Source organism: Dryas octopetala, chromosome 7, assembly GCF_963921425.1.
Source record: "Dryas octopetala chromosome 7, drDryOcto1.1, whole genome shotgun sequence".
NCBI lineage: Eukaryota > Viridiplantae > Streptophyta > Magnoliopsida > Rosales > Rosaceae > Dryas > Dryas octopetala.
The window spans coordinates 3210165-3236996 of NC_141372.1; the positions used below are offsets into that span (position 1 = coordinate 3210165).

Consider the following 26832-nt stretch of genomic DNA (forward strand, 5'->3'; position numbering starts at 1 on the left):
TAAGGTGGTTCAAGCTTGGGTAGTCTGCAAAAAAATTAAAAAAGAAAAGAAAAAAAAAGTGTGAATAGAAAGTAAAATGTTGAAATTTACCCAAAAAAGAAAAGAAAAAGGAAAGTGCGCGCTACTGAATGCTAACGGAAACAATTTGTTTCGAAAAACGGTTATGCTAATTGTACGACGGCGTATTAAGTATCAGAAGGTCCAGAACTGGAAACGGCGCGTATTAGGCTATTGATTAACGGGTTAAAGTAAAACCCTCTCAAATCTGAAGGGAGTCGTTTTGGTGAAGCAGTCGGAACTAAAACCCTAAATGGCTCTCAGTAGTCACATCTCTCTGTGCTAGCTTGTCTGCTGCACGTTGAATTTCAAGAGGTACGCATTTCTTCTACTTCCTTGAAAATCTCCTTGTTTCCAAAATCAGATTGAAATTTAACCGAGATTTTGAAAATAAATCATCAATCCATTAATTTGACGTTGACAATTTTATAGCAGGATTAATTTGTTTTCAAATTCAATTTCATTTTGATATGTTTATTTGTATATTCAACATAAAATGTAGGCTTACTAAATATATTATCTTGGTTCTCGAAGAAGCTTGGAAGGAGTCTATGGCGTCCAGTGTGCCAGAAGCTTCAGAACAAGAGCAGCCAACCCCAAGAATACAGATTTACTCCACCTCTGATACACTCTCCCCCTTCTGGAGAGGTTTGTCTGTTTGTTTATCCCTCTCATTCATGCATTTGTTCATTTTTTCATATTTAATTCTCATATGCATCCATTTTTGGCAGACAAGTATGAAAGAGATGCCAAGAAGTATTGGGATGTCTTTTACAAGCGGCATCAAGACAAGGTCTGTGTTTGTTTACTTGTTCTCTTTGTAAACTTCGCCATAGCTACTACTTATGTTGCTGCCACTACTACTATCACTTACACTGGTTTTGGTGTCTGTTGATCATTTCTCTATGCTATTTGTCTAATGCCATATCTGGGTTTTGGATACTCAGTCCTTCAAAGCTAAACCAACTTTCAATTGGTTTTATCTTTTACAAATGGCTCACTTCCTCATATTCTAGGACACCTTTTCTTTTCTTTTTTGATTTGGGCCCCTGCTAAATAACTCTAACTACTATTTTCTCTTTATCAGTTTTTTAAAGATCGACACTACCTGGACAAGGAATGGGGCCAATATTTCTCTGTGAGTGAAAAATTAAGTTGGATATATATGTAGGTTCAGTTTTGTTGTTTTGTATCCATCCAACAATTTCAAATGTTTTCATTTCTTTTTTAATTTTTGTCTTTTTGACTTTCAGGGAGCTGGGCAGAAAGTTATTTTAGAGGTAATCTCACATTTCATGTAACACCTTCGGAGTCTGACTTGAGTTGAATGAGTAGGTGGGAATTAGAACAAGTTTGCAAAATTTCATATTACATATGTGCTCAAATTGATTTGGAAGAAATATATTTTACTTCTCCTTATTGCTTTTGCATAAATCCTGTGGGTTTGTGTTGCATTCTCTTGAAGCTATCTTATGGAATTATTACTTGAAGGAAAAAGAAAATGCCTTATTTTTCTGTGTTCATTTCAATGAACCAGAATTGGTGTTATTTTCCACCATGATTCGTGTGCATGCCTGAGGCAAAGTATTTATCTCAGCTTATTTTAAGTTTCTGATCTATTTTATGTTCCTCTATAGAGGATTACTGACCGTTTTTCCTATCAGGTGTTATGTATTGGATCATTGATTACTATTCTCAATATGCAGGTTGGCTGTGGAGCTGGAAACACTATTTTTCCACTGGTTGCGACATACACAGACGTTTTTGTTCATGCATGTGATTTTTCACCACATGCTGTTAACTTGGTTAAGGTGTGGCTTAAATAGCAATTGAGTTTAAGTTGGCACTGAATATCTGTGGCATGTGATGCATGATGAATTTATGCTGTCATTGCAGGCACATAAGGACTTCACAGAGACCCGTGTTAGCGCATTCGTTTGTGATCTGACCATGGATGATCTGAGCAACCATATTTCTCCGTCTTCAGTAGATATAGTAACCATGGTATATGAATGAAAGATATTGGACATCAATTTTTCAAGTTCTTTGATTGATAAATGGTCTTCTACTTGGTTTCTAATTTAGTAACTTTCCCCAGTGCTTAAAATTGACAGATGATCTATGTTATTTAGTAAAGTTGCTGACTTGTTAAGCAGATTTTTGTGTTATCTGCAGTCTCTCCAGAGAAGATGCCTCTAGTGTTGCAGAATATTAGAAAAGTTGTCAAGGTATGTGACAATGGTACTCCAATCTCTTATGTGTTGGAACTGTTGTAATTTTTTTTGGTCTGATTTTGTAACTTTTTGTTTTATTACTATAGTTTTGTTTTCAAGTAGTTCTTTTGTTAAAATTATTGTATGCCTCTGTATATGTGATGAAATTTGTATCTGTACTTTATCTTCCCCAGCCAGGTGGTCATGTGCTGTTTCGTGACTATGCTACTGGTGACCTTGCTCAGGTTGATCTCCAATATACTTCTTTCCTCCTTTCTTTAGTAATCATTTTGTTTAAATTGATCCTGTTCCATAATTTCAGTATGGATTTCAATTAGGGTTGTATTATTTAGTTACAATTCTACCATATGTCATTTTCATTCCGTTGAAAAATTGATTTTACTGTACAATTTGTGTCTCAAATTCTGATGCTATGATACCTGAAGTTCATCCCTTTTCTTAATTTTTTTTTTCTTTTGAAAGATTATGGAAGTTTGCGTCCTTGATACTATATTCGCAATTGACAGGAAAGATTGAATTGCAAGGACCAGAAGATTAGTGAAAACTTTTATGTGAGGGGTGATGGCACTGTAAGTTTTGAGCACGTGTGTATACACTAAGCTACTATTTTCTTAATTATTGAGCTTGATTATGAATTCTTATTATTTTCCAGCGTGCTTTCTACTTCTCCAATGAGTTCTTGACAAGCTTATTTAAAGAAAATGGTTTTAATGTTCAAGAACTTGATTTGTGCTGCAAACAAGTTGAGAACCGGTCACGGGAATTGCTGATGAATCGGTAAACTATCTTACTTTCAGTTGGGTTGTACTTTGTGTTCTGTATGTAGATGTAGGATTCCCCCTTTGATTAAATATTGCTCTTTCTTTTCTTTGGGTTTCTCTTTGATTAGTTGATGTTTTATTTGATCAAGTTGTAATTCTTATTTTGATTCCAGGCGTTGGGTTCAGGCTGTATTCCACCTTTCAGATGCTACGAACTCCTCTACCGCCACAGAAGCTGTCAGAATAGATCATCCTGGTCAAGAGAAAATTGAGCTGGAGGTCAATGAGAACATCTCAAAGAAACATGTGAACGATTTGGAGGTTGACATATCCGACAGTGTGGCAGTGGAGATGTTTGGTATTTCAGCTACTGCCAGTGATATTGAGGTAGAGCTTCGTCTTCTTTCTTTTTACAGTTATGCTTAAATTTGCATAAGTTAATATTATGCATGTGATTGTGCTACCATTTCTCCCCCCCAACCCTCTTTCTCTACATTCTTTCCTCTTAGGTAATTGAGCTCGAGCTAGGCGATTGGAATTTCAAGATCAACGTGCTATCCAAAGAGTACCAACACACCTGCAAATCAACTGGTTTGATATTGTGGGAATCGGCTCAGTTTATGGCTTCTATTTTGGCAAGAAACCCAGCTATTGTTACTGGGAGAAGGGTGTTGGAGTTGGGGTGTGGCTGCGGGGGCATTTGCTCTATGATTGCTGCTAGATCTGCCGAGCTCGTGCTTGCCACAGATGGAGACACAAAAGCGCTTGACCTCCTGATGCAAAATGTGATATCAAATCTTAGACCACCATTTCTGGACAAGTTTATTACAAGAAGATTAGAGTGGGGAAATAGAGACCATATAGAAGCCATCAAGGAAGTTAATCCTGCAGGTTTTGATATCATCATAGGCACAGATGTCAGTTACATACCTGAAGCTATCTTGCCCTTGTTTCAAACTGCAAAGGAGTTGATTTCGTCTAATAGAGGCATTGGTGAGGATCGGGAACCAGCCCTAATTCTTTGTCATATTTTCCGTCGGGTTGATGAGCCTTCCCTACTTTCAGCTGCATCTCAATTTGGTTTTAGGCTGGTCGATAAGTGGCCCATGGGAACTCCTCCTAGTTCATCACAGAGAATCATCAAATCTTGGTTCCCTGAGAATGGTTCAGAGTATGCTGCAACTGGGGCATTACATATCTTGTACTTCCACCTGGAGTGAACTTTGGGATTCAATAAAATAATTTATATTGCATTTATCATTGCATTATCCCTTGAACTATAAGATCTGTGATTTTACTTGTAAGTTATATGAGTTGCAAGTGAAAGCAAAGCTTGAGTACTGCGTTTTAAAGATTTGTGTGTCGTATCATCAATTTTTTTTGTCGTTTTGCTTGATTGCGGGTCTGTTGATTGGACAATTCCCTGAATTTTATCAAGCCTTGTGTAAATGAATCTTTTGTGAGTTAAACTTGGTGTAATTGTTTTATCAAATGCTTGTTAACAAATGGCACAGCACCTACAATCAAGAATCATTAATCATTAATTGTACGCGTGAAAAAAGACGTGTTGTGAGTTTTATCCTTTTTTTTTTTTTTTTGTGGTACAACTCCTTCATACAATTTGCTTTGAACCAACGATATTAAGAAAAAGGGAATTCGAATTAAAACCTCACCCAATAATTTTTGGGTGTTTTAATTATAAATTCAAAATAAGAAAGAAATTTATCTCAAATTCTGACTGACTCAAAAATTAAGTTGCAGCTCAAACTGTCCACCAAACGCTCGGTAAAAAGCATCTGCTGAGCTCTCGGTGGCTTGCAGATGCACCCTGCATCTCCGAGCAAAATCATGCATTTGCAAACAAAAAAGATGCATCTGCAAGCAAAAAAATGCATTTGCAGCAAAAAAAAAGATGCATCTGCATGCACCGACACTTTGTGTCCGCATTCGTGTCTATGGACAGATTGGGCTGTAATTTAATTTTTTATTTGGCCGAGTTTCTAGTTAAAAATCTTCCAAAAACTAGATTTATAAGTAATTTATTAATAATTTTTCCACTACATGGTTCCACTTGTTCATATAATTTGAACAATTAATTGCATGCTTTATTATATATAACATAAAAAACTTAATCATCAACATTAGATTGATTAATGAGGTAAGAACTTTTTAATTTTCTACTTGTTTTTTTAGAAAATTAACCCTAATTTTCTACAATTTATAGCCGAGAGAACAAATTAATTAGTTTTATAAAGCTTAAAGAACGCAATATTTTTGTTGATTATCAGCACATGCAGGCTATATACTTGTATTTTATCACACGTTTTCTAGTCTGAAAACTATCGTCATAATGCAATCAAAAGAATCTTTTTTTTTTGGTGGTCAGAGGCAGGTTTAATTTCTATTGAGTAACCCTTGCAATCCTTATTAGCCCCAATTTCCTCAGTTTAATTTTATTTTTTTTCGGGTCTGACCTCAGTTTGATTTATTTGGTTTTGGATCCATACACCCGAAACCCTAATACTCATCATATTGCATTTTTTTATAAAGATTAAAATCAGGGATTTAAGTTTTTAGTGCTAATAGAATTTAGAAGTATTAGTTTTTTTGCGTTAATTTAAATCTACATATAAATAGGGCTATAAGAGAAATGATCGATGGTTTCAAATAATAAATTAAGAAAAATGTTCAAATTGAGTTCTCTGAAAGACTAAAATATTCATAAATATAGAGTTCTTAATCCATGATCCATATTAAAATAATATGTTTTTATATTTCATTAATATTTGAGGCTAACAATTAATACACCAAGTAGTCAAATACATATCCCACAATTTAAATCACATGCAACCAATGCAAATTGGAGCACCAAGATCTGTACAAATTTATTTATATGTTTTTGGTAAGAAAATTTCTATATTTCTTTGATCAAATAAGATCACAAATTTAGGGAGTAACAACTTGAATGCCCAAGCCCAAATTAGTTACATTTTTTTGCTACAACAAATTTATATTACTACAATATTATTAATGCTTCTTGCACCTTCAAAACCAACTCAAAGCCCAGAGATTAGATCGAGTTGAAGCCAAGTTAGAGAGACACTCTGCATCACAGTTCTTCTTCCCATAGAGATGTGCTGAAGACTACAGTTCCAGTTTCTTTCTGTCAAATCTTTGCAACCCATTCAGTATTTCAGTCTCAATCACTTAAATGCATGCCCACATCACTTAGCTGCGCGCAAAGCCAACAAATCCACTATCAATATTACATTTTAACCATATTTAATTACCACATCAAGAAGAAATCTTACCATAGATGAATTTAACTGTTTATGTCTGTCAGTCAACCGCTATATATGTAATTTTTACTCTCACAACATACATGTGAGATCTATATATGTCAAAATCATTAACCGATGTAATTTAGGAGCATGATTAAAGACTTTTACAAAACCAAGATTCACTTTCCTAATGTCTTGATCATTTATTCTGAATGACCTAGCTAGAAGTTCAGCAAATTGAAACCCTAATCCATACATAGTTGAACCCGACATGTCGAATGTAGTAAATCTGAATATTGACCACAACAATCAAATTCAATGGGGCAGTCTAGATGACCCATTGATTTTTTTAAAAAAAATTAACAAGATTCTCAAACTAGCCCAACAAGACAGAGAGAGATGGTGAGAAAGAGAGAGAGAGAGAGAGATGGGGTGACAGAGAGAGAGTAAGCACGCATAGCTTCAAGCATGAAACCAAGCATGCAAGAAAATACCATATGTGCTCACTCTCTTCTGTCACCTCCCTTACCACCCTTAAATGTATGTTCGATTTAAGCTAGCTAGCTTCTAATTGCACCACACAGAGAGAGGGATAGATAGAGGGATAGAGAGAGAGAGAGAGAGAGAGAGAGAGAGAGAGAGAGAGAGAGAGAGAGAGAGAGAGAGAGAGAGAGAGCCTAACCCTACATCTCCCACAAACCCACAAGTAGTGTTGTATGAAATTGGAACAAGACTGCTTTGGTTTGTTGATTTGAGAAGATGGAAATGGTGTTGGGCTTTATATAGAAGAACAAAGAGAGAGAGAGAGAAGAATTCCATCACGTATGGAATAAATGTGGGCTTATCTTTTATTGGCCATCGTCTAATATTTTAATATACCATTTTACAGATCGAGAAGAAAGAAAGAAAACAAGTCTAGAAGCTTTATCTATCTAACCCCTTTTATCTCTCACGAATCGATCCATACATACAGACGTATACAAACAAACCCCAACCACATACATTTATTCAGTTACAGTCACCAATGCATCTTGTAATTTTAAATCTCCTTCTCTAACCTAGCTTCCAATCCCTGGCTCTTCTCCTTTATGATCATCACCTTCCTTTCAAACCCTATCCCTTTCCTGCTGCTCCTGTATGGTCTTCGATATTAAATATATATTAAGAGTGTTACTAATTACAAGAAATGTTACTTCTCGGGGATGGTAAAAATTTTCTTTCTATTTCAGACCAATAGTAACCGTTTGTGTATGAGGCTAATGAACTCCACAAAGTTCAATGGAACTAATTTTTTGTCACATGTGTATACATTTTTTTGTATCTATCTTTTTTAATGCATGCAAACCATTTCTAATTAAGAAATTTTTAGATTTAGAGATCGATCTTTTTCGAAAAAGTTGTGAGAAAAATCACTAGACCAAAAACTAGCTAGCTAGTGAACTTTGAACCTCTTCTCTAACTTGGGTTGCAATGCATTTTGCAACCCTTTATTATTAAAATCAACAGTAGTAACATATAATATAATTTCCATAATATATTGGAATACTCTCATTTAAACATGAAAACAGTCTACGAGTTTATATTGTACTGACTGAAGCCATGTTATGGAAATGAAAAACAAAGCTATATAGGCATACTAATCTTTTAAGATTTGTAAAGTATAGTGTATATCTACATATAATTACATATACATATATATACGTACATATATATTACATATAATTACATATACGTACATATATATTACATATACACATATAGTCAACCCAAGTATATATATATACAGGCTCCTTCTGTTGAGGTATACCTCAACTTATTTATGTTGAGGTATACCCTATTGGGGCCCACACGAGTCGTTTTGTGTCGATCGGAACCGTTCAATTTTTACATCTCCATAGATAGATCATCCTTGCAAAAAATTAGCCAAATAAAAAATCATTTGCCTATCTAACTTTGATCAAATAAATGGACGAACTAAATATTTTTGATGAAACGGTCAATTTGTTTTATCAAAGTTAGATAGGCAAATGATTTCGGATTTGGCTAATTTTTTGCAAGGATGATCTATCAATGAAGATGTAAAAATTGAACGGTTCGGATCGACACAAAACGACTCGTGTGGGCCCTAACAAGGTCATACCTCAACATAAATAAGTTGAGGTATACCTCAACAGAAGGAGCCTGTATGTGATATATCATCCTTGCAAAAAATTAGCCAAATCAAAAATCATTTGCCTATCTAACTTTGATCATCCTTGTATATATATGATGAGTTTTTTGTTGGGGGACTGAAAGTATGTATATATGATGGGTTTGAGATCAAAAAGAGCTTGTGCTAAGAAATATATCATTATTCTCATAATTAATTATATATCACATGCAGAGCAGATCATGATCGAGCACTATCCATTTGCAAGAGTGGCAAGCTAGCTGAATATCGAACATATATATGCCTTGAATATCCATGACACACAAACAAAACGCGCTGAATTATTATGCATATATATATATATTTATGCAAAGTGGAACATGCAAAAGTACTGCCCTTAATGACTTAATCAATCTTAATTAATTAAACGCAAATCATATAAATTAAGCTTAATTAATTTCATTTAATAAAGAAACCTGGCAGGCTAGGCCCAGCCCCTTTAGAAAAAGAAAAAGAAAAAGAAAAAGGGAATTGCTTTCGTTTCAAACCGATAGACCCAATGAAAGCTCAACAGACCCTCGTTTCTCGATCATAATAAGCACAATTAGCCGGCGCAAAAGATCAACTGCGCCGCTAAAGCTGTTTAAAGTATATATGCTTTTTAATAATTAATTCATGATAATGCAAAGAAAAGAATATATATCATATCATGCACCTTAGACAATGTCTCAATTAGTCTCATCAACCTATCACTGCAAGTCTGCAAATGCGTCGTTTGTGGGACGCCATGCATGCCTTAATTTGCTATCGAATAGTATTATATAGTAATTAAGATTAATTAATTAGATTTGATATAGTCTAGAAGACTAGAACCAATTCTTTTTTTGGCCAAGAAGTCTAGAACCAATTCAACCTCAATGGTTAATTAATTACACATCATGTATATATGCAACCCATTTAACGGCATGGTATAGTAAAGTACTAAAGTTAAACCAGATCCACGAGCTTTTAATCAAAAGAATAAGATTTATAAAACCACGCCCACCTTAGGCATGCTATAGTACAATAAAGACAACTATAGACAGTATATATACTAGCTATATATATATAGTTTTGAAAAATGTCTAATTGTCAGTCGATCATGTTGTCAAATTGCCAATTTTAAATAATTAATTAATTAGGTGAACTCAATAATTAAGATACCAGGTAATTGGTAAGAAAATATTACCCGTTAATATCATTTTGAGTAGTTATAATTTACTAAAATTTTATTATATTGGAAATAAACTGTTCTATGTAACGGTAACACCATATGAAATGACAGTCACACAATTTTATAAATCACTTAATATTAACATATTCTATATCATAAAATACTCTATACCGTGAAATACTTATACCTTAAAAGATAAACTCAACATAAACCTAATATATTGTATTAATAAATATTATAACATACCAGTGTTATAAGATGAATGGATTATAAAATTACGTGGGACACAATAATTTTAATTTATTCTGTAAGCATGCTCTAATGTGTGGACTAAATTCCCTGTATCAATGCCGGCCGACGGGTAGCCCATCATTTTGATGTGAAGCTAGCTAGTAGGATTTAGCTAGCTGCCAATGTACCAATGAATGATGATAAGTGGTGGGGTAGCTAGGAAGAAAAATATACCCTTTATGGGAAGTGGGCTTGCCTTTTGTATGGTCTAAAACTTTCCCTTTTTGGAGTGGGAAATGAGGGAGGTGCTTACACACATCTTGGTTCCTTCCAGCAGGCAACAACAGGCCAGCTTTGGAAAAATACGTTATTGTATTAATAAAGTTTGTTCGAAAAAGAGAACCAGCCTTAGCAACCCACTTGCATTTCCAATCATGATAAGCATTAAGCATCTATATATGGTCCAATATGGTCCAACATGGTCCATCCTCTATGGAACACCTTTTTTGGGTAACCCTAATGACAGGCCAGAGACCCTTGGAGGCTATCTTGCACTCTGATTTTGTGTATCTTCTACCACTTTCGGCAACCAAAACGGGAGTGCAACTGATCCAAGCTATATGCCACGTGGCACTCTGGGGTTAGATACTTGGTCGGCTCAAGGCCCACCAACCACCAACCACCAACCATCATGAATTAATGTTTGCTTAATTGCTTAAGCAAACTACATATACCCTAAACCCTAAACCCTAAAACATTATCTAATGTATCTAGCTTCTAAATGGCTTTATTAAAGTAAATTAATTTGAAGGAGGTGGTGTGGTATCAGAACCAATTTAAATTGCATGAGAATCCTTGTGGTCCAATATTATGGTAAAATATCGTGTGGCTGGGGTGGATTTTCAACCAACAGATCGAAGCCAACTTTTGGCTTTGTGCATGTTTGAAGGATTGAAAAGCATTGAAATATAGAATCACTTTTTAATTTTCCCTTTGGTTATCGTATTTGAAATCAGTCCATTATTCTCACCCGATCCACCATGTCCCATCATATATATGTGAGATATATCTATCACAGTTTCAATAAATAAATTAAGTAATTAGTTATGGTTAGATCGATTCAACAATTTTGTATAAGTTGTTCGTATGTGAAAAAATTAAAAAAGAAAATACTGGGTTACACAAGATCAATTAAAGGGTTCCAATTGTATACATATATCTGCAAGTGGAGTGGAGGACTTAAAATTAATTAATATATATATTATATGAAATTAAGAATCAAGTATATATTCTCCATCCCAATGATCGAATTTGGCCTTGGGTGCATGCAGTGGGGTTGATGTTGCCAACTAACTGACTAAGGCAACCATGTGATATGTATTTAATTGAATGAATCCAGAGAGCCATGTGCATGAGCACGTGCATTAATTCCTAGCTAGCCCAGCAGCAATATGCAATATGCAATATGCAATATACAACATGCATGCATTGGTCAAGCATTGAGGCTGTTGCAGGATTTTCACTTGGTATTTACTCATCACTGATCACCTCATCTGACCCCAAAAACGGTAATGTACAGTGTACCCATCCCAATTCAAACCTGCTTATGACTGCCTTTTGTCTGTTTTTGCCAGAAGATATTCAAGGGATGCCTGGGAGAAGATCACATCTAGGTTTAATTTTTGTCTCAATTATTTGGACTAAAGTTTTTAAAATTAATCTAAGTGGTGAACGAAATTAGAGTAATGAATTACCATTAAAATATAGACTTCTTTAATTATTAATAAGCCACAATATACAACTCTTTTTAGTCATAAATATTTTTTTTAAGTCACAATTCAAGAAAAATCAAGTATGGAGCATTCTGTACTATTCAAACTCAAGTATACGTATCTAATGTATTCAAGCATACCCAAGTTTTTGTTAAATTAATTTTGGAACATTTATATTTTACATTGTCAAAGAGTGTTTGATTCTAAATCTAGTAAAAAAGTGGGATCAATTTCAGATTTTTCTACAAAATCAAGTGAATCGATTAGTTAAAAGTTTGTAATTTGAGGACACAATTTGGTTGTGGAGACTTGTGGCTCTAATAGTTGAGAATAATTCCACCTACACTTTGGATTAAAGTTCGAATTTCCTCTTTCTCATTCTCTCATTGACCTCTCTTGCCAAGAAAAAAAGGGGAGGGTACAACATATTTGTGGAATTCAAACAAAAAAAGAACTTGTTTGTGGAAGAGTCTGCTAGGAATCTCAAATTTTAAACTTTGGATTCCAAATGATGCGGAAGTAGTGTACTCATATATTCATATAGGGGTTCACTTTGGCACTCATTCATTTACAAAAATTAAAATACTACCACATTATTTGAGATTTATATTTGGAATATACAAAGAATGATATTATTCCGACCACCCTAAACTGCTGAGTTGACCACTCTATTTTAAAATTTTAACTTTATCCTTAAAACAAAAAAATTTCAATTCTGTTCGTCGGGTCATTCAACAGTTATCTGCTGAACATTGGTGGATTGTTTGGTAGATAACCACTAAATGAAAATGAAAAAAACATTCGACAGTTATTTACCGAAATATTTGTGTTTATTCGACACTTATCTGCCGAACATTGGTGAATGTTTCAGTAGATAACCACCGAATGAATTTGGGTGATTTCTTCATGTTTTTGCAATAAAGGGTAAAATAGAAAAAAAAAAAATTAGACAAAATATGTTAGGGTGCTCTGCATAACCTCACTCATATACAAAATTGAGATCCTAGAGCCTCGTGTAGTGCAAAACTCCACGTTTGGGCCAGCCTGGAATTTATGAGAAAACCAACCCTTTTATATGACAAGAATGCATCAAACGAGCCTTTTGCCCTTCGGCCCAGTTGCCCAAATTTCTTACGTCCATAATTAATGACAATACAGGGCTCAAACTCGGTGACAATTTTGGCCCAATAATATTTTTTTTGGTCTGAGCCCAACAACTTGAATATGTAGTACTACTATTATAATACCACATAAATATTAGCCCAATAACTCGAACTTGGTGATTATCCAACGGAAGACGGCGTCGTAACGCGCGAAACCAGACAATAATAAGAAGTAAATAGCAAGGGCAAAACCGGAAACTTCAAAGTTTGATCCATCGAAGATACCTCACGTACTTCCCCTAATCTTCATACTCGTTTTCCCTCTCCAGTCTCTCTGCTCTGTGTTCCTTAACTCCTCCAACCAATTCACACAGTGATCCGAGGAGTTTGGGAAACCCTAACCCTAAATCAATACAAGCGCGCAATCAAAACAAATCGTTCCGTCAAGCTCTCTCTCACTACCGCTATCAGGTGTTCTTTTTCTCTTATTCAATCTATTTAAGCTCTCGTTGAGTATATAGACTTCTTCTAGCTCTGATGATCGAGTTTTCTCTTTCATGGATTGTGTTCTGTTCGCTATGGATAGATCGATTCGGTGTCTGTACGTGTTTGGTTCCTGAGAAAGTTTTAGAAACGATCGATATGAGAAAGTGTTCAAAACTTTAAAGCCATAATATTTAGTTCCTTGTCAGGTGACATTGTTTTTATGGTGCAGGGATAGAGTCTTGATTTGAATTTTGTAAACAATGGTAACCAAAAATTGTGTACTTTTTCAATAATTGTAAGAGCTAAGTCATCTGGATGAGGATAAGGGTATCTTGTTATGGATTTTAATAATAATTAATAAATTGTTGGAGAAAAGATGCACCTTCATTTTTAAATTTCTGGGAACATTTGAATGTCAGTTAAGTCGACCTTACTCTGTATATCAACATTACCTCTATAAGGCGAGTTATAAGTATTAATGTGATATCTAGTGGTTATTATTTTCAGTTATGGCTGGTGTGGCACCGGAAGGATCCCAATTTGATGCTCGCCAATATGATACTAAAATGAATGAGTTGTAAGTTTCATCGTTCGATCTCCCTAACTCTCTTGTTATAACATATACTCTTTTTTGATTCCTTTGATTCCCATATACCTAATAATATGCCAGCCTTTTACATTTGGTGCATATTTTGTATTCCCAATGATAAAAGGTTCTTCTTATTTTAATGAACTGATGGGAGCAGACTTGGATCTGATGGGGAAGATTTCTTCACATCATATGATGAGGTTTATGACAGTTTTGACGCTATGGGATTGCAGGAGAACCTTCTTAGGGGCATCTATGCATATGGTAAATCAATTAATTAATGCTACATTCTTTTTTAAAATTTATTGTGGAAAGTAATTAAGAGTTTCTAAGGTGTGTCCTGATCAGATGATTTTAGTTTTTCAATATTTTAGGAGGATTCAAATTTACTATATCAGCTGCCTACCATGTCCCCATTTTTGCATCGATTGAGCATATTTAGATTTTCTGACAACTTTGTTGTGTGCGTGTGTGTGTTCTAAGTTCTAACGACAACTAAAATGAATAGCTGGTATAATATATTAGACTGTGACTTGTAAGATTGTTTACATGTGAAGTGAATGGTGTGACCTTCGCTTGATACAAAATCTTATACTATTTAACATCATGGACACTGCTCTTCTATATATATATGTTATATTATACATCATTTTGTTTTTTTTTTTTGTTTGTATATACTTTATACTATCAACCTTGTGGCAATTGGAAAACTAGCTGATATTTGGGTCCAAACTTTTATGAAGGTTTCGAGAAACCCTCTGCAATTCAGCAAAGGGGAATCGTTCCCTTCTGCATGGGACTTGATGTGATTCAACAGGCACAATCTGGAACTGGAAAAACGGCGACTTTCTGCTCTGGAATTTTGCAGCAGCTTGATTATGGCATACTTGAATGCCAGGCATTGGTTCTTGCACCCACGCGAGAACTTGCTCAACAGATTGAGAAGGTTATGCGAGCACTGGGTGACTATCTTGGGGTCAAGGTTCATGCTTGTGTTGGTGGGACCAGTGTTCGTGAAGATCAACGCATTCTCTCTAGTGGGGTCCATGTTGTTGTTGGTACACCTGGTCGTGTATTTGACATGTTGCGGAGACAGTCTCTTCGTCCAGATTTTATTAAGAAGTTTGTGTTAGATGAAGCAGATGAAATGCTTTCACGAGGTTTCAAGGATCAGGTCCTTAATTTCATTTGTATCTGTATAATCTGTATTCTTTGTTTCTTCAGCGTGCTGCTAATTCAATTGTTAATTGTTACCTGGATGCATGTGGCATTCAATTGTTAATATATATATATATATATAAAGTTACAGGAGAGATATTTAACTAAGTTCACTCAAGTTTTTGGTGTGACTTGTGCTTGTAGTGCTTTTGTGTCAATTTTTTTTTATTTCTAAAATCTGTTGAATGCTTGGCCTTCCGCTGAATTTGCGACTCCTGCATGCATTTAGAGATAAGTTTGCATTAGTTTACATGCTATTTGGTTTGGTTGTTTATTCTACTAACAATCTGAGTTCATATTTTCAGATCTATGACATTTTCCAGCTGCTCCCATCGAAAATTCAGGTTGGGGTTTTCTCTGCGACAATGCCACCAGAGGCCCTTGAGATCACTAGGAAGTTCATGAATAAACCTGTGCGGATTTTGGTGAAACGTGATGAGCTCACCCTTGAGGGTATCAAGCAGTTTTATGTCAGTGTTGAGAAAGAGGAATGGAAACTTGAGACACTTTGTGATCTTTACGAGACCTTGGCAATTACCCAAAGTGTCATATTTGTGAACACCAGGCGCAAAGTTGATTGGCTTACAGACAAGATGCGCAGCCGTGATCACACAGTCTCTGCCACCCATGGAGATATGGACCAAAACACAAGAGATATCATCATGAGAGAGTTTCGGTCTGGTTCTTCTCGTGTGCTCATAACAACTGATCTCTTGGCCCGTGGCATTGATGTCCAGCAGGTCTCTCTTGTCATTAATTTTGATCTTCCTACACAACCGGAAAACTACCTCCATCGAATTGGTCGTAGTGGACGGTTTGGGAGGAAGGGTGTTGCTATCAATTTTGTGACAAGGGATGATGAGAAGATGCTGTTTGACATCATGAAGTTTTATAATGTTGTAATTGACGAGCTGCCGGCAAATGTTGCTGATCTCCTTTAAATAAGGTTTTAGTTTGGTGTGGTAATTGGCTTCTTAATTTGGACGGTTTTAAACTGTTTTTTTTAGCTAATTATGCCTCTCTCTCTCTCTCTCTCTCTCTCTCTCTCTCTCTCTCTCTCTCTCCTTATCCTTAATTGACCAAAGAGCTTGACCTGGAGATTTATGCAGCTCTCTCTCTCTCTCTCTCCTTATCCTTGATTGACCAAAGAGCTTGACCTGGAGATTTATGCAGTTGTGACTAGCTTGTGGGGATTGTTTGTTTGTGCTGTGATATATGTAGCTAGGTCAGTTGAGTAGAGATGGCAAGGAGATCGACAAAGGGAAATGTAGATAGGGCTCGAGCAGGATGACCCCAAATATTAATGGGACGCACTTGGAATATCCACTTTCTAATGTCAATCTGGATTGTGGCTATACACTATTGCAATTTGCAAGTGGGTGGGTCAGAAATGCCGCCGCCGCCGCCCAAAACAAAGTAATGCGGTCAACCATAATACCATATAATATCATTTGAGTTAAAAAAAAAAAAGCTTATTTACACCATTGCCATTGTAAGATACACTTTTTTTCACTTTGCTCTCTGAAACTTAAATCATCTCAGTTTGCCATCTGAACTTCACAAAGTTGTTGCAAAAGGCCCTATGCTGTTAACTCTGTCAATTTTTCCATTAAAATAGCTGACGTGGCACCTATATGGCATGAGTGAGACCCTTTTTTAGTTATGTAAAATCCATGTGGACACAAAAAATAATTTTTAAACTAAAAAATAATAAGATCCATGTCAATTTTTTATAATTTTGTTTGTCTACATGGATCTTACATAACTAAAAAAGGGTCTCACTCATGCCATATAGGTGCCATGTCAGCTATTTTAACGGAAAAATTGACAGAATTAACGGCATAGGGTCTTTTGCAACAACTTTGTGAAGTTCAGATGGCAAATTGAGAGGATTTAAGTTTCAGGGGACAAAGTGAAAAAAAAAAATGTATCTTACAGGGGACAATGGTGTGAATAAGCCTAAAAAAAATGCTAAAGTCTCAACTTTTTTTTTTTGTTTTCTAACATTTGTTTTTCATATTATATGTAATTACTTTATTAGATATGATATTTCTTTTCTTTTTTTAGGTTATATTTTTTTTATTTTTTAGTATTCAATGTATAAATACCACATTATAATTTTTTGAAAGATAACTATCTCGATTTCATATATAAATTTATATAAAATCTTTAAAAAAACTTTCTTTCATAAAAAGTAAAAAACTTACTATCTTTGGAATCTAATGCTGCTCAATACCTTAAGGGATCAAATTTATTATATACGTGGATTCCTAACTTTTATCTCATATCAATATGTCTTGACATAATCACATAAGTAAGCAGTTTAAATACAAACATTTCCAAGACATTTCCAAACTTTGACCATATTTATTGGATTCCTATAGTGGTTTTTGCTCAAATACAAACACTATGTCGGCTCAAGCAAAATTGTATTCTTTACGAGGACCTAAAAATTGAATTGTTTACGGATAAGTTTCCTTTTTCTTGGTCGACGGTGAAAAAAAATTATAAAGAAACATGTCGTAGAGACGTAGACAACATGATTCCCCGCGAAACACGCCAACTAGAATCAATTATAGAGTCAGCCTTAATGCCAGAGCAAATTCTATTTCTATGTTGGACCCCACATTTTCCATAGTCGGTATTCTTTTCTTCTTGGTCTGTCAGAATCGAAGGCTGTGCAGAACGAACAAACCCTTCAAATGGTTTGAGCCTCTCTGCCAAAATCCCATGGAAGATTATAACAGATCAAAGTCATATGGCGGTGGGATGATGCAGGTGGCTAACTACTATGGACCCCCAAGGGCACCACCCACTTCCCATGAGCTCAAGAGCTACAGTGCTTCGTATGCCCAAACCCAGATGGGTAATTATTATAATAACAGGGACTTGAAGTTGAAGAAGGGGAAGAGCACTTCTGGGTCGTCTTCAAAGGCTTGGGCCCTCACTGACCCTGAGTTGCAGAGGAAGAAGAGGGTTGCAAGCTACAAAATGTATTCTGTGGAGGGCAAGATGAAAGGGTCCTTCAGGAAAAGCTTCAGGTGGCTTAAAGACAAGTACTCCCAAGTGGTCTATGGGTGGTAGTGATTTGGTCCGTACTGTTTTAGTTTTGTTCTATATTTGTTTTTAAGTCTTGAGAGAGTCTTCACTTTTGTGTCAGTAAGGAGTTTATCGTTGTGATCATATAAAATCATGATTTGGGTTGGTGCCAATAGACTGAAATGTAAATTGGGTAAATTTTTACTCTGTTGCCTCCTCTTCTTTATTCATGTTTTGGATCAATTTATGTCCTTTTATAATGATTCATGCCGGTTTCATTAAAATTTTCAAGTTTTTAGGTTTACTGATAATGATCAGACAACCTTTACTGATTATGACCAGACAACCTTCATGCAAAAACTCAAATTATGGGGTTTGATTCTCTGTCATGGTTTCAGGTTATTTGTATTATGGAAAGCTTGATGTACAATCTTAGCCTTTGTTGTATGTTTTTATTTCCACACTGTAATCTGAGAGGTGCTCTTGATGCGCATATTGTAGAAATCTTCACTTATTCATCACTTTCTAGTAGTATTCTTGCAATGTTTCGTAGTATTCTTGCAATGTTTGGTGATATTATGCTTTCTAGTTATTATTTTTTAAGTTATTGATTAGTTTTAGCCTATAAGTTTGGTAACATTCTTGCAATGTTTTGGCTGAAAATCTGCTGTAAATGATTTTCAGCCATTTAGCTGCTTGACTCATTATGCTCACTACTCAGTAGTTCTTCATTGAAAGACCAAGTGGTGTTTACTTGTAGACTAGTACCAGTGTGGGAGAGAAAGAGAACGTTCTGTTTACTTGTTAAATATCTTATTTGAATTGCTTCCTGGTCCTCAAACCCCATGAACTGACTAAGTGAATGGGTGAGAAAGGGCAGTTTATATAATTGGCTGGAATGACACTAAGGGCTTGAGTTTTTTTTACTTGAATTTGTAGAGTGGAGACAGTTTCTTTATTAAATAAAGTGGCCCTCCAAGAATTTGAAATGCTCTGTTTGGATAGTCTAGCATATTTTTGACAGGGGGTCCCCTGAACTTGTGACCAACTCCTTTCTCATCCTTTGAAGTTTGGCTCTGGAATTTCTGACAATCCATGTGCTTGTAATGTCCATTGCCATTACAACTGTCTCAATCATCTCCCTCCATTATTTGTATTGTTTCCTGTTTTTGTATTTGAGATAATTAATAATCCTACGGATGAACACCTAGACCTTTGGCATTTAGCACAATGATCCACAGTGGTATGATGGCAACATTGGCTGAATAACTGCTCTGCCCACCATTTTTTCTTTTGGTTTTCAACACCCCAAAACTCCATTTGAATGACAGAGGTTTTGGAAATTTAATCTAAATTCTTGAAATTACATCGTTTGTTACAACATATGTATACATATTTTACTTGTATTAGAAGAATGCTAATATGAGGTTCCTCTTACGTTTTACTATTTAAATAGATTTGTTTAATTTTTAATGCATTTACAGTGCATAAATGTCAACCTACCAAAAGAGGAGTTTACTAACTATGATGCCTTATTACTGAACCGTTTTAGCCAAACAAAGCAGAAGTCTATATTCTATAACGTTCGACTTTTGATGTTCACCCCCACCAAAAAGAAAAATTACAAACTGCTTTTAGTGGAGGTCAGATGAACTACCAGGACCCAAAATAATGTATTAAGTATTATAGTTGCCACATCCGTTTTTAAGAATCTTTTCATTGAATCATGCTCAGAGACTCCACCATATTGCTAATTTACAATGCCAGACGACCCCAAGAAAATATAGAATAAGAATTCCGTGACAAGGGTTTGGAATGAGTTGACCTGTTTTGCGTGGGGTGCAAGTGTTTTTTCGCAGCTGGCTGAGTATATAGCAACGCTTATATACACGTATAGCAGCATCTCCTTAGCTTATATGCAATCAGACTACCAAATTCCCAATCAGTAATTGTGTCATTCACTTGCAGTACCACCTGAATATCTGGACACTGAAGGTAATTCGTGATCTGCTTTATGACTTTTTTCCTGTTTATCATCTATTATTAATGTTCAAGGTCTGCTTTCGTATCCTTTTCTTTCCACCTTATTGCTAGGACATAGTCTTTATTAAGGCATTTGCAAATTGCATTGTTGGAATTCAATTAAATCTCGAACTGGCTAATATCAACCATTTTATGCATCCCATTAGTAAATAATTTGTTTTAGTTATACTTATACCTTTTTTTCAACACCAGGCAAAGACAACAGTATGGAGGAATTGGGAACTAATTATACACAAATAGCTCCCATACTTGAAAGGGAAGGAGACAAAAATCGCTTGCAAAAGGACTTGGATGAAAATGGGAATCAGGGTTTGGAACTTGGTGAGCTTATAAAGCATGCTATTCATGAATGCCCAAGTTTAAAAGCCAGAATTAAAGAGTCTAAGAAGCTGATTGCAAAGTTGGCTCAAGAAAAAGTTCAGCTCACTGAACAAATATCGAAAAGATGGGTATGTTAGAAGGGTCTGCATATATGTATGGTGACTGCCTATCCTAATTTTTAGTTTTATAAATATATATGTCAGATCCTTATTGAATTCTGTCAACAGAATCAGTACTTTATACTTTGCCCTCGGTTGGCATACCTGAATAAGCATGAAGAGAGACTCGGATATCAGGTGACAAAGAAGAGGGAGGACATAAATCTACTGCAACTAACTTCGTTTTGCAAACAATGCTTACCAAAGGAAACCAACCAAGTCATCCTTGGCAGGAGAAGAGATGCACAAGCATGTATGTATATATGTTGTATGTATCTGAAGTTGGGGTCGGGTCTACTACCTTGCACTTGCCCGCTGATGTATTATATTGTTTGTTCATTAACTTTTTCCGCTAAACCTTTTGAGTTTGTAACTCTGTTGGAACTGTGGACATGGATTCAGAAATTGCCTTTCCGGATGGTACATGAATACAGCTCTTGGCCTGAGGCAAGGCAGTTTCTAAAACAGATCAATGCAGGCCAGCAGGAGGGTGTTGGTTCCATGAAGCCAATCAAGTCATCCTTGTTAGGAGAAAAGATGGATAAACATGTAAGACTTACCCAAATTCCCAATATATATATATATATATATGTATGTATGTATGTATGTATGTATATGAAGTTGGGATACATTAGTTTGTAAATTATTTATTTCCCCTAAGCCTTTTGAGTTTGTAACTCTGCTGGAACTGTGGACATGGATTCAGAAATTGCATTTCCGGATGGTACATGGAACCAACAGTTTGGCTGAGGAAAAGAAGCTGTTAAAAGAGATCAACGCAAGCAAGCAGGAGGCGGTTGGTTCCTTTTCGCCATTCAAATATCAGGAACATCTTAGTTTTTCTGAAAGTGTAAGAATATTAAACACTAAGAGTCTGTCAAATACCTTGTATGTCTGATGTTTCTTATTCATTGGATTTGGTTTTTTTTTTTTCAACTGTTGAAACAGGAATGGTGGTTTCATCTCCATATGCCGTATGAGATCAATCACAGAGAAACAGTTGAAGACCGCGTAAGAGAAATGAAAGAACTTCAAGCGAAATTTGAATTATTTTTGCTGAATAGGCAATGGGATAAAGCCAATGCTAATGTTAATGCTAATGCTACTGAGGGAAAGATTTGCCATCCTTTAGGTTCAAAAAAATTCTTGCAGGACCAAGTTAAAGTAAGATATATAATTCTAATTCACCATATAGAATTAAAAAATTTGAACTTGCTTCCAACTTTCTGTTAACTTGCTGATATTGTAATTTAATTTTTTTCCTTGATATTTTGCAGATTATTGGTAAGAAATTAGATGAATTGAGGGAAGAAAAAATGGGTCTAGGGCCAGAGATTAAGCAAGCTGAGAAAGAATTGAAGACCAGTGAAAATGATATAGAATCCTTGAGGAAAAAATTGGCAGTGATAGATCAGACAATAAATGAAGCACACGCTGCAGACCAATATATGCATTCTCAAAATCAGAAAAACAACTCCAGAGTTCAGATAAAAAAAAAGGGAAAAAAGAACCTCAGAAAAACAACTGAGTCATCAGGTATGATGAGTTCTGTAGGTGTGTAACTAGTTGAATAAAATTGATGACCATATAATATTAAAGATTTCATGATATATGGGACCCAAAATAAACACGACTCACAAATTAACTTTTATTACAATAACCCAATACAAAACAAGTGGGCAATTGCAGACTTGAAGTTTGGGAAGGTTGGTTGAAGTGTCAAAATCAAACTCTTTCTTTCTAGTTTTTCTCTTGGTGGTAGTAAAGTGGTAATCAAACTCTTGTGAGGTTTTGAAATCTTCTTATTGTTACTGACAATGACATCCTCTTCCTGTATATCAATTCAGGTTGACTCAGTATGAAGTGAAAGAAAAGGACTTTGTGACTTGGTAGTGGGTAAGTCTTATCTCAGGAGGATTGAGGAACTCCACCAAATATCAAAGGCAAGAAGGTGTATGTAATTAGCTACTTGGGCCAAGTCTCTAATAACCTCTTTAATTGGTCAAAGGTCTGAGGTTGAAATTGAATTCGACTTAATTTACACAAAAATAAAAAAGGAGAGATGCCTATCCCCTCCATGTACCATCCTTACCATATTTTATGAGTTACTACATGTTAATGTTAGGGGAGGGTTTATGGTTCATGGTTATTGTAAGAATTCTATGGTGTACTTTAATTTAAATCCTTTGAAGAAGTTGGCTTTGGAATGCTTGTAATCTCATGGCCATTGTAACTGTCTCAACTGCCCACCATTTTTTTTTAGGGTTTTCAACACCCCAAGAACTCCATTGTTGAATGACTGAGGTTGTGGAAATATGATCTAAATTTTTGAAATTACATTAAAATAAATTATTTAAATTTTGAGTGTATTTAAAGTGCATAAATATCAAAATACCAAACTGCTGAAATAAAACAGAGGAGTTTACTATGACTCCTCATCACAAAGCAAAGCTCTATGAAGTCAAACCTTAAAAAGAAAAATTACAAACTGTATTAGAGCTCGAGTCCCGAGTTCATATGAATTACCAAGGAACCAAAACAATGCATTATAGATGCTACATCTTATTTTAAGAATCTTCTCCACAAATCATGCTCCGAGTCAGAGACTGGATCATATTGCTAATTATATGTATTTCAAATAGTGCACATCTTGCACACACCAAGTGCATTTGCTCAGCTTTGACAATGCCACACAACCCCAATAAATTATTGAATATACAGGATTCTTTGACAAGGTTTTGGAATGAGTTGACCTTCCTTGCGTGAGGTGCAAGTGGTTTTTGGCAGCTGGATGAGTATATAGGAAGGCACAAAACCCGTAGGGCATCATCTCCTTACTCGTATGCAATCGGCTTACTCAAATTCCCAGTCAGTAATTTTTCCATACCCTTGCAGTACTACCTGAATATCTGGACATTGAAGGTAATAGTCATGAACTGCTTTATATACTCATGTTCAATGTCTGCTTTCATATCCTTGTCTTTCTTCCTTTTTGCTGGCACATAGTCTTTATTAAGGCCTTTGCTATGTTGGAATTCAACTAAATGTTGAACTGGCTAATACCCACCATCTTATGCTTCCCATTAGTGTATAATGTGTTTTAGTTATACTTTTTTATCAACATCAGGCAAAGTCAACACTATGGAGGAAAGGGAAGGAGACAACAATCGCTTGCTAGAGAACTTGGATGAAAATGGGAATATGGGTTCAGAACTTGATGAGCTTATAAAGGATGCTGTTGATGAACACCCATATTTAAAAGCCAGAATTGAACTGAGAAGCTGATTGCAAAGTTGAGTCAAGATAAACTTCTGCTCACTAACCAATTAGCACAAAGGGTGGTATGTTAAATGGTCTGCATATATATATATATATATATATATATATATGTATGGTGAATGGATTTTTCAATTCTTATATATAGATATCTATGTGTGTCAGATGCTTACTGAATTGTGTCAACAGTACGAACGAAGCTGTGCCATTTCTCGGTTGGGATACCTGAATGAGAATGAAGCGGGACTCGGGTTTCTTCTGACTAAGAAGAGGGAGAAACTGAATCTATTGCAACTATTTATAGACAAGCTTCCGTTTGCAAACAACTCTCACCTAGGGAAACCAATTAAGCCATTCTTGTCAGTTGAAAAAATGCATAAACATGTAAGAGTTACCCATTATATATACACATATATATAAACATGTTGTATGCATATGCATGTGAATTTGGGGTTGGGGTCTCCTATACCTTGCCCTTGCCCTGTGATGTATTATATTGTTTGTTCATTATTTTTTACACTAAACCTTTTCTAGTTTGTAACTTTTGGAACTGTGGAAATGGATCCAGAAATTGCCTTTTCGGAAACAAATCAAATCATCCTTGTCAGGAGAAGAGATGGATAAACATGTAAGAGTTATTCATTATATATATGTATGTATGTATGTATGTACGTATACTACATATGTGTATGAATTTGGGGTTGGGGTCTCCTACCTTGCCCTTGCCCTGTGATGTAAAATTGTTTGTTCATTATTTTTTTTCCTCTAAGCCATTTGATTTTGTAACTGCTGGAACTGTGGATATGGGTTCAGAAATTGCATTTCCGAATGGTTCATGGAACCAGCAGTTTGGCTGAGGAAAAGAAGCTTTTAAAAGAGATCAATGCTAGCAAGCAGGAGGGTGTTGTTTCATTTTCGTCATTGGAATATCAGGAAGGCCTTAGTCTTTCTGAATGTGTAAGAATATTAAACATTAATTGTTACATTTTCTTAGAGTCAGTACTCAATTGCCTTGTATGTTTGATGTTTCTTATTCCTTGTATTTGATTTTTTTTTTTTTGAATTGTTGAAACAGATTTGGTGGTTGCATCACCAGGTGCCGCATCAGATCAATCAGAGTGATACAATTGGAGACCGCATAAGAAAAATCAGGGAAGTTAGGTGGAAATTTGAAATATTTGCACAGAAAAGGCCAAGGGGTGGAGCCATTGCTAATGATAATGCTAATGCTAATGCTACTGCGAATGGAAATAGTTGGAATTCTTTGGGTTCAAAAAAAACCTTACAGGAGCAAGTTAAAGTAAGATACATAATTCTAACTCATCAAATAGAATAGAAAATTTTGAACTTGTTTCCTGGTTTCTGTTACCTTGCACATATTGTAATTTAATTTCCTGTCATAATATTATTTGGCGCAGCTTGTTGGTAAGGAAATAGATGAATTGATGAAAATGAAATGGGGTTGTTGGCCAAAGATTGAACAAGTTGAAAGAGAATTGAAGGTCATTGAAAAAGATATAGAATCCTTGAGGAAGATATTGCCAGTGATAGATCTGAGGAAAGATGAAGCATACCAATGCATTCTCAAACTCAGAAAACAACAGTCATCAGGTATGATGAGTTTTGTAGGTGTGCAACTACTTGTTTAAAGTTGATGACCTTAATTTCTTACAAAATTACTCTTAGTACAACAACCCAATACAAAACACAACTCAAAGTAATAAACACAGCAACAAGTGGGCAATTGCAGGCTTGAAGTTTGTCAAGGTTGGTTCAAGTGCTAGTAGGGTTGGTCTTTGGAATAGTTGCTATATAATATACAACACACATACAACGGTAGAAAACCTGAATCCTGGTAGTGAAAAAGTAAACTCGTCAATATTTAAAGGATCAAAAAATAGTTGCATGCCATACAATAGTTGTATAACCAGACAATTACCGTTTGGCAATGACATTCTTATTTTGATTACCAGTTTACTAGTAGTAAACTGGTAATCAAACTCTTATGACGTTTAGAAATTTTCTTATTGTTACTGACAAGTGACAATGACATTCTTTTCTTGTATACCAATTATCAACTCAGCTCAGGTTGACAAATTTGTGTCCCAATTGCAGAGTATGGAGTGGAAGAAGAGGAGACTTTGCCACTACCACGGTATTCAGTAAGTTGTTATCTCAGGATGAGGAATTCTACCAAATATGAAACCAGAGATCCCTTCACAACAAAGATATGAGATCGCAATTTGTGTCCCAATCGCAAGTTGTTGGTGTATCATCCTTAACATATTTGGAATTCACCACTGTCTAAGCAATTCTGAATATACGTTAATGACATTCTATGGTAAACTAGCAATGTATTGTGCCCATTAAAAATGTTACAGACGCAAAAATAAATATATTTTGCCATATGGTAACTAATTAATATTGAAGAAATTTATGACGACTGCTCCCTACCGAAAAGTTAAAGGGTGTCACCCCCTTACACTGTGGGAGCCACTATGGAATATAGTATGATCAATCATATCCCACATTGTTGCCGCCATTCGTTTACTATGAAGCCTTATTATTGAATTTAGGGGTGTCAATTCGTGTTAGTAGGTCGTGTTTGTGTTATGTTGTTTTATATTTGTTTTAAATACTAGTCAATTTTACTTTACTCATTTAATTAATCGGGTTGAATGACTCAAATCTAACCCAACTTGTTTACACTTTTGTCGTGTTCGAATTGTCTATGTATGTAGTGAACTAAAAACTTAAACATAATTTGCTTTATATTTAAACCAAAACTTGTCACTTATGCATAATTTAAAAAACAAAAATCTATTTAATCAACAATACTAAAAAACTCATAAAAATTAAGTCTAATTATACACTGTCACTCATTTTCTTCATATGATAATA

The 26832-nt window shown here is 35.3% G+C and overlaps 3 protein-coding genes and 2 pseudogenes across 7 annotated transcripts; all 5 read left to right on the forward strand.

Annotated features, from left to right (window-relative positions):
* Window positions 1-99: 99 nt before the first annotated feature.
* LOC147278530 (S-adenosyl-L-methionine-dependent methyltransferases superfamily protein) lies at window positions 100-4404 on the forward strand. Of its 2 annotated transcripts, none has more exons than XM_086250956.1 (13): window positions 100-372; window positions 560-705; window positions 789-850; window positions 1145-1195; window positions 1311-1337; window positions 1764-1868; window positions 1954-2061; window positions 2214-2285; window positions 2465-2515; window positions 2798-2860; window positions 2944-3068; window positions 3226-3439; window positions 3562-4404. In XM_086250956.1, exons 2-13 carry the CDS (start codon window positions 609-611, stop codon window positions 4270-4272), a joined length of 1686 nt encoding a protein of 561 aa, XP_086107082.1. In that variant the 5' UTR covers window positions 100-372; window positions 560-608; the 3' UTR covers window positions 4273-4404. The 2 variants fall into 2 exon arrangements, with proteins under 2 accessions (XP_086107082.1, XP_086107083.1); XM_086250957.1 differs by having other exon boundaries at window positions 592-705.
* A 9386-nt stretch (window positions 4405-13790) lies between these two features.
* On the forward strand, window positions 13791-16035 carry LOC147278531 (eukaryotic initiation factor 4A-15-like). Of its 3 annotated transcripts, none has more exons than XM_086249701.1 (4): window positions 13791-13864; window positions 14034-14140; window positions 14620-15050; window positions 15400-16035. In XM_086249701.1, the coding sequence occupies exons 1-4, from the start codon at window positions 13797-13799 to the stop codon at window positions 16033-16035; spliced, it is 1242 nt and encodes a 413-aa protein (XP_086105827.1). In that variant the 5' UTR covers window positions 13791-13796. The 3 variants fall into 3 exon arrangements, with proteins under 3 accessions (XP_086105827.1, XP_086105826.1, XP_086105825.1); XM_086249700.1 differs by having other exon boundaries at window positions 13797-13864; window positions 14034-14125; XM_086249699.1 differs by having other exon boundaries at window positions 13797-13861.
* A 1656-nt stretch (window positions 16036-17691) lies between these two features.
* Window positions 17692-18437, forward strand: LOC147278532 (ABC family ABC transporter, putative (DUF3511)). Its single transcript, XM_086251008.1, has one exon. It carries the CDS (start codon window positions 17708-17710, stop codon window positions 18176-18178), a length of 471 nt encoding a protein of 156 aa, XP_086107134.1. The 5' UTR covers window positions 17692-17707; the 3' UTR covers window positions 18179-18437.
* A 1945-nt stretch (window positions 18438-20382) lies between these two features.
* On the forward strand, window positions 20383-22217 carry LOC147278533 (uncharacterized; annotated as a pseudogene). The gene is made up of 5 exons (XR_015123291.1): window positions 20383-20625; window positions 20725-20908; window positions 21362-21505; window positions 21604-21819; window positions 21933-22217. The product of XR_015123291.1 is annotated as an uncharacterized LOC147278533 (transcript).
* A 1579-nt stretch (window positions 22218-23796) lies between these two features.
* On the forward strand, window positions 23797-26165 carry LOC147278534 (uncharacterized; annotated as a pseudogene).
* The last annotated feature ends 667 nt before the right edge of the window (window positions 26166-26832 follow it).

Bases quoted from the DNA above. Each gene is read 5' to 3' on its own strand.
- LOC147278530 (XM_086250956.1), top strand. From the start codon at position 609: ATGGCGTCCAGTGTGCCAGAAGCTTCAGAACAAGAGCAGCCAACCCCA. The intron at 706-788 runs GTTTGTCTGTTT...CATTTTTGGCAG, and splicing joins ACTCTCCCCCTTCTGGAGAG to ACAAGTATGAAAGAGATGCC. The intron at 3,440-3,561 runs GTAGAGCTTCGT...CTTTCCTCTTAG, and splicing joins CTACTGCCAGTGATATTGAG to GTAATTGAGCTCGAGCTAGG.
- LOC147278531 (XM_086249701.1), top strand. From the start codon at position 13,797: ATGGCTGGTGTGGCACCGGAAGGATCCCAATTTGATGCTCGCCAATAT. The intron at 13,865-14,033 runs GTAAGTTTCATC...TGATGGGAGCAG, and splicing joins GATACTAAAATGAATGAGTT to ACTTGGATCTGATGGGGAAG. The intron at 15,051-15,399 runs GTCCTTAATTTC...TCATATTTTCAG, and splicing joins CACGAGGTTTCAAGGATCAG to ATCTATGACATTTTCCAGCT.
- LOC147278532 (XM_086251008.1), top strand. From the start codon at position 17,708: ATGTTGGACCCCACATTTTCCATAGTCGGTATTCTTTTCTTCTTGGTC.